At 33.7% G+C, this 10,385-nt stretch overlaps 2 protein-coding genes across 4 annotated transcripts in view; one reads left to right on the top strand and one right to left on the bottom strand.

Annotated features, from left to right (window-relative positions):
• Nucleotides 1-4,736, top strand: part of LOC111411183 (putative UDP-glucuronate:xylan alpha-glucuronosyltransferase 5) — a 7,450-nt gene extending 2,714 nt beyond the window's left edge. Inside the window, exons 2-3 of the mRNA XM_023041740.1 lie at nt 4,537-4,636; nt 4,686-4,736. Of these exons, the coding sequence (XP_022897508.1) occupies nt 4,537-4,636; nt 4,686-4,736 (151 nt within the window). The remainder of the gene's footprint in view (nt 1-4,536; nt 4,637-4,685) is intronic.
• Nucleotides 4,181-9,045, bottom strand: LOC111410050 (kinesin-like protein KIN-14S). 3 transcript variants are annotated; one of them, XM_023040211.1, is made up of 11 exons: nt 8,895-9,045; nt 8,235-8,341; nt 8,089-8,155; nt 7,661-7,957; nt 7,281-7,560; nt 6,442-6,603; nt 6,046-6,261; nt 5,912-5,949; nt 5,596-5,759; nt 5,391-5,504; nt 4,181-5,254 (listed from the first exon to the last, which is right to left on the bottom strand). In XM_023040211.1, the coding sequence occupies exons 1-11, from the start codon at nt 8,899-8,901 to the stop codon at nt 4,748-4,750; spliced, it is 1,959 nt and encodes a 652-aa protein (XP_022895979.1). In that variant the 5' UTR covers nt 8,902-9,045; the 3' UTR covers nt 4,181-4,747. The 3 variants fall into 3 exon arrangements, with proteins under 3 accessions (XP_022895979.1, XP_022895978.1, XP_022895977.1); XM_023040210.1 differs by having other exon boundaries at nt 8,056-8,155; nt 8,853-9,043; XM_023040209.1 differs by having other exon boundaries at nt 8,056-8,155; nt 8,895-9,043.
• Between the last annotated feature and the right edge of the window lie 1,340 nt (nt 9,046-10,385).

Genomic DNA, 10,385 nt, shown 5'->3' with positions numbered 1-10,385 from the left:
CAAAAAGCAATCTTCGAAAGCTCACAAGAATGAAAATTCACAACTCATGGAATCATAGAAGAAATTTTGACAAATCCTTCAAGATATAGAAACTAAAAGAGTAAAACTGTTCTCAAATTTTAGGAATAAATTCTAGGATGAATTCAATCCCTTCATCTTTTCATTTTTTCATTTTTTTTTCTTTTTTTACTTTTTTTTTGCGTATGGCTTTTTTCGTTTCTTTCTTTTTTCGAACCTCACATAGGCAGAAAAACATAAGAAATAGACTTTGAAGGGGGCCATTTTTCCATCAAGTGGAAGAGTAAAAGATAAATTTAACCAATATAACTTAGGAGCTTAAATTTAGTATGATCTCGCCATGCTCGTCATCTTCATTCATCGGGTAACATATCTTTTGGCTCATGATTGGTTTCAAAGTGATTGTCATCTTCTAAGTACGCTAGCTTTTGTCCAAAACCAGTATTAGGAATATCTCATCCATCTTCAAACTCTTCATGCACATACAAATGACGAAGACCATTTGCAACTCATATAGCACGCACGCGTTTGCTTATGGTATGAACTTCAAGTATATTCTATTTTTATTCGATAGATTAAAAAAATACTTAGATTAGTATGGCAAAATGAGTTTTGGGTACTACCGAAATAGTTCCTCTTACAATTTATAGCCACTATTTGTGGTGGACTATCTTTAAGTATATTAGTTGGTTGCATGACCTATTTTCCTTTTTAAATTTTTTGAAATACATGTGTGCGTAATCTTAGTTATTATTTATAGTCTTAGTTGTTATTTATTGTTTACGTCAAGTCAATCAAGTGAAAGTGAAAGGTGTTGGGAAGTAAACAATGAGTTTTTCATATTGGGTTGACACGATCTCGAGTCTAAATAGGGTTGAAGGAGTCATTTGATTTCATTTCAACAATTTTAAATCCTAAAAACTCCATTAACCTCCCTTCTCTCATATGGAGGAGGAGAAGATATTTTATGCTAAAATGATAGTAAATACGCACATTTATATCATTGAAAATTAAAAAGGTCTAAAAAATAGCTGTACATTTTAATATGGAGACAATATCATTATATCATAGACATACTTGAGTTTTATGACAATATCGAAGCCTTAAAGATTTTTTTTTTTATACCTAATTATAAATATGTATGCTAGTAAAAATTCAAAAATATAATTTGTTGTCAAATCAGGCAAGAAATCATTTTAAAAGTTTTTTTATTAATCCTATTTTATGCATAATATATGCAAACTAATATAAAAATTCCTAATAAACTAATATAAAATATTAAACATAATATATACTATTTTTATAATTTAAGTAAAATCTAGCTAAAAAATAGTATACGTTCATTCATTTAAATATTATATACCTTCAAAATATATTATTAAATTATGATCTTGTTTACGTAATTAGAATGATATATTCATGATATATATTATTCATTGTAGCATTTCAAACTAACATCATAATACACCTTTTGATCTACTTTTAAATAACTATTTTGTGTAATTAAATATTATACATATATAATTCATCTAAATATATTGATTTAGACAAACGATACAACTTGTAAGGAAAGAAAAAAATGTAAATTTATATGAATAATATTTAAATTAAGTCTAACGAGCTCTATGACATATTAGTTTCTATTCTTATAGTTTACTTTGAGAATATCATCTATTGTAGAAAATTTCATATTTTTGTTCACAAAAGCATTTTTAGGTACATCAACTTCATTGTAAATGATAATATGACTCAAAAAGTAGTCACAGATTGTGTGTGATAATTAAAACTAAAAATTTGGGAATGTTAATATGATTTTTTTTAAACATAATGATTTGTCTCTGATATTTGGATATCTTTGGTATTGAAAAACTGTTTATATAAAATAGCATTATTTTAATTGTAATGTGATGTTAAAAGCATACTTTTTCTTCTCATTTTAACACGTTCCAAATAAGATAAGCAAAAGTTCTGATTGTCGTGTTCAGTTCTTTATCTATTGACCTTTTAAAATATAGGTGAAGAAGAGAGTAGTAGTAAACAATAAAAAGATCACACTAATTTGTCATCTTTGGCAACATTTCTTTTTTCTTTTTTTTTTCTTTATCGTAGTATTTATTAACGTGCACCAGAAGCAACAAATAACCTCAAAATCTTTTATAATTCGGTGTAAATAAGTATTTATGGTAAATATTTGATGTCTTTGATTCATCCATTTCAACTCAAAAAGGGAAAAATTAGTTTAATTTAGTAAAAATCTCTGTCACATATCTCATATAAAGAATATTTATTTTTCAACCAGCAAAAATTGTCGTACATTAAAATATTTAAGAGATACCAAACTTATTAGGTTCCTCAATGGTAATATTAATTTACAACTTATACCATTTGTTGTGTAGAAGGGTTCAAATGGACGATGACAAGAACTTCACTAATTAAGCCCCCATTTGGCCTCTCATTATTTCATGTTATAATGGGTGAAATAATATTTTTTAGAAAATGAATGGCTGAAAAATAAGGATAATATTTCGATTTATGTGTAATATTATTTTATGCAAGATTGTGTGATTGAAAATAGAAGAGAGAAAATTTTAATTTAATTTAATGGAGGCCAAATGGGGGCTAAAATGAGAGAATACAAAAGAGTACCATGCACTCAATCCCAAACCCTAACGAGCACGGGTTACTGACACCAAAATCTTCCAAAAATATAAACTATGACTATTTTATGGATTGGGTTGGATCCAAATAACAAATGACGACTCGCACTTCTAGGAGAATAACATAGGGGTGACTTTCTCTTTAATAAAGAACCTTGAGTTTCTACGACAGCTAATATCAAAGTGGTTATAGAATGAGGTTTTCTAGGACTCATTATGTGTCATGGATTTTGTTGAGCCCGTATCCAAGCAAGCTAATTCTAACACGTGTAGACAGATTATTAGCCGATAATATCTCGCATTTGAATGTGGGAAAAGTTTGATAACATGAGACAAGTATGTTTGGGCACGCGCAAGATATCTGAGCGAAATTGCATGATAAGGAACGGTCAACAACAACAACAACAACAAAAAAAAAAATTGAAAGGAGCGAATATATAGCTTATAGTTGATGCATTCGCATTTTTCTCAAATGATACAAGTAGGTGGTATTTATAGTGGTAATGAAATGGTGTCCATTGGATGAAGAGGTACGTGGTTTCATCTTCTTAACCGAAGCATCATATCCTAATTATAAGTTTGATCTCACTAGCTTGTGACGTATTTAATACTCCTAAAGAAAGTAGCCACCCTACAAACTATGTTGACAAGACTTTGGCATATCACTTATTACATAGATCACATCAATCATTCGAATAGAATCTTTATATAGAAGATCTATTTGGAAAAGTGAATATGGAAGATGCGCCTTTATGGAAGATGCTCCTTTATGGTTAGGAGGCTTTTGCTTCAGCAATGTGGGCTTCAGCCACTTATATAGTACTTCGATTTGATTATTGATGAAGAGGAGCTTGGGCCTTTTGTTTGGGCTTCTTGAGCCTAAGTTTGAGGCACGAGCTTCTTCTTGAGCCTTGGTTTTGAGGCATAACAGATTTCATTTTATTCCGGTATTTAACTGTCATAGAATGCCTTAATTCTCATCATGTTTGGCCTATTTGAGATGAACAATGCTTTTTTCATTGTTAATTTGTCATTATCTACAAGTACACTAATTTCTCTAATCATGTCTCCAAGTTGAAGAAAGATACGCTACCCCCTTAGAAAAGGGGAAAGTGCCTCAAGCATATGATATTTTGAGTTGAAATTTTGTTATTCGTTTCGACTCTTTCATGGCTCAACTTTTGTCTTCTTTTTAGTTAAAACACCATTCAAGCCTAAGGATGTCCAAATCTTGACGCCTTTCTCACTCACCTTACATGATGAATCCAATTTACTATTACTAAACTAAAAACTATTCACACGAGTTCGATAAAACGGTTTTTATGGTTTCTTATTAAAGGTACATTTATGGTCTACATCTTTGTCACTCACCTTGCTCATATTAGCGAGTTATGCTTATCGACTAAACCTATAAAAACAAGGCAAATAAATTTCAGTATTCCCACTATTCTCTCATCTCTATTTTGCTTATATTAGTAGTTATGCGGCATCTAAAACAATAAATATTAAAGGTTGAAAATGACTTGTATTATAATTTCTGCACAACAAAGTATAGAAATAAACAGATTTACTGCATAAAAAAATTCCAAGTAAAATAACTGCTTTTCACAACTACCTACCAGCCAAGTATGGCACTGCAATATGACTACAACCACAAGCGTTGGCATTTGGCAATTTTCAGTAGAAAGAGAATCAACAACAGCAGGACACAAAGAAAGCAAATAAGCATGCTATGATGCTTACAGAAGAGAATGTACATAAGTTAAAGGCTGTCATTTCAAGTGGACAATAACGACTTTCTACTATTTTCCTTGATGCCTCTCAACGTGAGTGGACTCCACACCAATTGTTTCTTTTGAAGGGCAACAACTGTTGGATGCTTGGGCTTCCACGAACCTGCCTGTGAAGGAGGACTTCCCCTAAATTTATTTCTTCTGGGGCCAACTGGAGTTGCTTCCACTGTACAACTGGATGTTAACCTCAACTGTTTCTTTTGGAATGCTACAACAGTTGGATGCTTGGGCTTCCATGAACCAGCCTGTGAAGGAGGACTCCTCCTAAATTTACTACTTCTAGGGACGATAGGTGTTGCTTTCACCGTATAACCAGACAAATGTTTGCCGTCCCATACCATGGTTGTTGCTTAATCGAGCTGTAGAGCCTTGTAGTGGAGTTGTCATCTTTGAATTGGACTCAAGGAGAAGGGTTGCAATGGAAGCCCTTCTTTTCTGCTGAAAAGCCTGACTCGTTGCTGAAGCAATGGAACCTGGTCTTGGTACAAAAATTGCTTTTGCCTTGTTTCCAAGGATTCTTGATGCATTTTCTTTGTCCTTATCCACAACTCTGAGATTAGACTGGCCCTTCTTTTTGGGGGGAAAAGGAGACTGCAGGGGCATAAAATTTGTAATTCTTCGAAGTGGCAACCTCAATTTTGCAGGAGCTAAAGGAGGTTTTTTCTTTTCTTCTTGGCTTAGAAATGGTAATGCTGAGGACTGAGTAGAAACATAGGCCAAAGCTCTACATTCTCGTTTTAGTCTTGTTTTTCTTTCGTCTGCTAATTGATTCTCAAGATCATGAACCTGTTGGACATTTGAATTGTATCAGGATAGAAACCATAAATTAAGGTAATTTGAACTATTTCTCATATATGGCGATGGTCAAATTCAGTATGCCGATTATTTACTAGAAAATTTCGAGATTGGGTATTAGTTGTACCTTTTCTTGAAGACTCCTGCACGTAAGCTCTCTGGCAGCAAGCCTTAATTGCGCAGACTTCAAGCTGTCCTGCAACTTCTTCATTTCCTTCTCTTCATGCTTTGCTTTTTCCGCCTGTTTATTAAAAAATTGAAGAGCACAAGTCACACCAGTTATTATTAATATAACATACAGATTATTCTTGTGGTAGGTTGCTGTTTCATACCAACTGCCTGTACTTGAGAATCTCAGCATGATCTGTCTGTTTGCGAGCAGGTCCATGCTCAACTCGTCGTACGCGACTTGCAAAATTCAATGAGCAAAGGGTTTCTCCTAAGTCAGCCAAATTTGGGCTGATCTGGACAAACATCAGTGTCTTGCAATCTCTTCCTGCATTTGTAGTTGAACTAGAATTATTTATATGGAAAGCTATGAAACTCTATAGGACAAACTTATGATCTTCTATATATTGTAGTTAAATAGCCATACAATCAAAATGGAAATTTCACATTCCCTACAGTTATAAAATTTAAGTAGCTCACCTAGAGAACTCTGCAGGATATGGGTGAGTTTTGAGTTCCTGTTCGTCCACAAAAAGTTCAAATGATTACAAAATAGTAATATTGTAGTACATAAACATGGACACAACACGGAGAAGAGGAGAAGAGCAAAATGCCTGAATGGAATGTGAGAGGCTTTGGATGCAAGAGCCGAGATAACATCCCCTAATGCCGACAATGATTTATTGATAAACTGAGATTCCTTTAACCTTTCCCCTTCAACTTCAATCCTTCCTACACGCTCACTTCCTGCCAAGTCAACCAGCCATAAATGGCTCTTAGTCCTCTGCCCAGTTACTAAATTCTCTGCCACAACAGTCACTCTCAGTAAGCTGCAATAGAAATAATTAAATAAAATTAACAACCCCCATATACTAAGAAACCAACTTCTGTTCAAAAATGATTAAAGTGGATATGCTTTCACATCATTACTTAATCTAAAATTTGTTTCAGTTATGAAAAAATAGATTGATTAACCAAGAAAAAGAGATATGGAAGCTGCTAAAAATTACCAGTGAGATCGACTGCTGAATTCATTCGCATTGGTGAATCCAACAGATCTTACTTGGCTCCCTGATTTGAGAAGTTCCCAAACTTCATCTGTACTATATACACGAGCTTCAACGAGTCCAGGGACTTCCTGAGTACCCTCAAATGATTGCTTTATCTCCAACCTGCATTTTCAGAGTATTAAGTCTCTTTCAATTGCACATATTGCACATTGCAAGTAATTAAAGCCACAAATTGTATTCATCGTTTCATTTCCTATAAGCTAGTGCTTCATTTTGAATGTACCAATACCAAACCAGGCAATCTACCCCCATCAAGATTAAAACAGAGCAATCAAAACTGGCCAAAACCTCTCAACAGAATCATTTCTCACAATCAAAAATAAGCAGGAAGAAAGTAATGAGAAATATAGATAGTGAGAGGTGAAAAAGAAAATCCACATTAAACTTCAATCAAGGAATCATTAATGCTGTATATCTGGGAATAGAAGTTTTAAACTTAATATCGAGCAGACAAATCTTTCTTTCGAGACAACAGAGCACAAACTATTATCTTTCTCTTTGGGATAAAGAAAACTGATCTATGACACGAAAGACAATTTTTTCTTATAATTTGCATAAGCTTCCCCCATAAAGTAATCTAACATGAATAAAAGGAAGTGCTAGTTGACAAAAATTGGTGAAACTTACTTCGCAGCAGGTTGATTGGAGTTCTCAAATAAAGAAAACTGATCTATGACACGAAAGACAATTTTTTCTTATAATTTGCATAAGCTTCCCGCATAAAGTAATCTAACATGAATAAAAGGAAGTGCTAGTTGACAAAAATTGGTGAAACTTACTTCGCAGCAGGTTGATTGGAGTTCTCAACTAGGAGATCCTTTATCTTTTCATTGTACACCTCTAACATGCTGACAGATATCTCAAACGTCATAATACTTCTCCTTTCATTAGAAGCTCTGAAAAGTTCCTCCAAAGTCCTGTAGTTTACCCCTCTATTTTCTGGTGTTCCTTCCATGGTATATGTCTTGCCAGTACCAGTTTGCCCATAGGCTAATATGCACACGTTGTAACCATCCAGGACAGAGGTCACTATGGGCATAGTTTGAACAAAAACAGCTTCTGCATTAAACATAGCAATGAGTGATGATCCATTTTATACAGCACAGTTAGAGAAATCTCTGTCGATCACATAAGCAGTACTGCTAAGTTCTTAAGTTACCTTGGTCGTCCTCGGGTCTAAATACGTGATCAAACTTGAATTGCTTTTTGGAAGAATCAAGACAAACTATTTGTAGTTCATTTTCCCTGGATGAGTCAAAGTCAACAACTGATGTGGACCCATTTGCAATCTCATCTTGTTTTAGTGGCTTACACCTACAAAAGACCCTAATATTTCCTTTGAGCTCAATCACTTCATTGTAGAACCGCTTTCTTTCTGAGCATTCTTCGAGATACTTCTTTTTCAGCACTTCACACTCTTCATGGTACGTATTTTTCAGTAGTTCATGTTCTTTGCCTAACATTTTAAGCAATACAAAGCAGCGAACATCTCATTAAAATTAAATACTGAATAAATCTCAGAAATTCATAAAAATGTAGAATAATGATACATACTAAGTTTCTGAAGTGCGGTAAAAGCTTCCGAACCTAGTAAACAATCAACACCGAGGCCCTTCACTTCATTGCTAAGAAGTGTATGATCCTTCCTGATGTTCTGAAAGAAAGCAATAAGTGGAGTCAAATACAAATAGTATACTTTAAAAATTAAAAGGTCTCTGTCACCAAAAATTTACCTGTACTTTGTTGCTCAGATATTCAATTTTCTGAAATATCGGAAGGGTCTGGGCATAACACGTATCTACTGTGTCATCCATTAGATCACTACATCCTTCAAATTGTCCTGAACCCAAGCCCGACACAGGAAACTCAGTGTTTAGTCCGAGAAAAATCAAAAGGCAAAAGAAATGTATGCAAAAGTTTTCAAGAATTTCTTAAATTCCTCTTATATTTTCTTTCCCATTGTTAAACAGTCTCCAATCAACGAAGATGATTCCCTCTTAATTGGTTCTTTATTCTTTATCCTTATTGCCTGAACTTCCTTATTTCAATAGACGCAGAACGCAGAGATACAAATTCAAATTACAAAGAAAATATTTAATCTACTTGGGGGAAAAAACGAAATTGGACAAAGTAAACAAGAAAAAAAAATCAACTATTAAATCACGGAAAATGAACAACTAAAGATAAAATTTCTCCATAAATAAGCAACTGCGAGTTTTAAAAAGGCAATACGAAAGGCAAAGAACAGAAACTGCGAACCATTATTATCATTCATCAAATTTCAAAAATAGAGTTTCCAGGGTATGATTAATATGTTCAAATACAACCCCTTAAAGTTAGATGATACATACACTTTGCATAGATGTGTGTAACTACTGAGAGAGAGAGAGTACCGTCCATGATCGTGATTCAAACAGGTTTGTTTACTAGCGAAACTTGACAAAATTTAACGAAGAACAACGAACAAGTTCAGAGCTCAAATCGAAAGTTGAGAGAGAGAGAGAGAGAGGGAGAGAATGTACAGTTGATGAATGAATCGCTTAACGGTCCGAAAAGGTGTTTCTATCGAGTTTGAAAATTGGGAAAATCTGAGCCGTTTGATTATCGGCGCTCCCTCTAACGGCTATAAAATGTATTTCCTTTGCCGGGACCGTTGTATTTTGGGTAACGGGTCGGGTTAACGGCTTCTCGGGTTTATGGCCCACGTATTAAAATCGAATCTAAGAATTTAATAAAAGAAATATTATTCGAATAATTTTATTTGTCTGTTTAGACAAATGTATTTAATTTCATTTAGAAAAAGATTAATACATAAACAAATAAAGTGCAGGAAATAGCATTTTACAGATAACTGTACATTTGCACTTAAAAAGTTTTGTGACAATTTTTAAAGCCAATGGTTCAATTGGTGTGATTTGGGGTCATCAACGGTTAAAATTGAGGTTTATAACTTCTTCATCCTAATTAACAGCCTGTTTGAAAGCGATTTTTTGGTCCAAAAAATTGATTTTTCGACCGTTATTTCACTATTCTAGTCGTCATATTTGATTTCTTCTCTCACAGATGGACCACACTTTTCTCCTAGCGATCAAAAAATCAATTTTCAAAATCACTCCCAAACAAGCTCTAAATCCGAGTTGCCAAGCCCTTGTCCCAAATTTGTGAATCAGCCCCTAAATTCCCATTATTCTGCAAATCTGTACCCCACATTTACAAATATGCCCCTGAATTTTCCAGATTCTGCAAATTGGTCCCATAAGTTTTAACAGACCGCAAGCCGAAATCTGAATGGCAGCTGCTCCGGGGCTTATTCACGAAAGTCGCGCAATGAGTTAATTGGTTCTTCAAATGTAGTATTAGGGCATTCCCTTGTATTTGCTTATCAATTCTTCATTATTATTTACATGATATTGAAATATAAAGTCCTCCTTTTATGATGTAAAAAAATATTAATATTCGAGCGAGACTGAAAATTATGTTTTTAATTCAATATAAGTACGGTTCTATGTTCTCAGTCCAAACATAATTTATTATTTATCGCTTAAAGTATGAGAAAATATTTCACGCATTTTTCATGCAAGTTTTAGTGCAGAGGGAGGGGTATGAGTTGAGGAAGAACTTTTTGACCGTATCAACCATCTTCAATGGACATCAACTAGTAAATGTCCTTGCCGAGGAAGAAAATTTATGACAGTATCAATCTTCAGTTCACTTCAGCTAGTAAACATCCTTGCCTTATACATATTTTAAAAGATTTTAATTGATTTCATAGTGAGGCTTAGAGCCATAATTGCAAGATTTAAGTTTTTGATGGTGTGACAACACAAGTTGAATCGCTCAAGTACTTTAAAAGGATTACTTTACTTATTTATATTGTTATTATA

This window comes from Olea europaea, chromosome 15, assembly GCF_002742605.1.
Source record: "Olea europaea var. sylvestris chromosome 15, O_europaea_v1, whole genome shotgun sequence".
In the NCBI taxonomy this organism is placed as follows: domain Eukaryota; kingdom Viridiplantae; phylum Streptophyta; class Magnoliopsida; order Lamiales; family Oleaceae; genus Olea; species Olea europaea.
The sequence above is the reverse complement of the archived record's forward strand: the minus strand, read 5'-3'. Positions and strand labels throughout refer to the sequence as shown.

Coding starts and splice junctions, on each gene's coding strand:
- LOC111410050 (XM_023040209.1), bottom strand. Junction 7,561..7,660: donor TAGACCCGAGGACGACCAAG/GTAACTTAAGAA, acceptor TGTTTAATGCAG/AAGCTGTTTTTGTTCAAACT. Junction 5,255..5,390: donor GCAGGAGTCTTCAAGAAAAG/GTACAACTAATA, acceptor AATGTCCAACAG/GTTCATGATCTTGAGAATCA.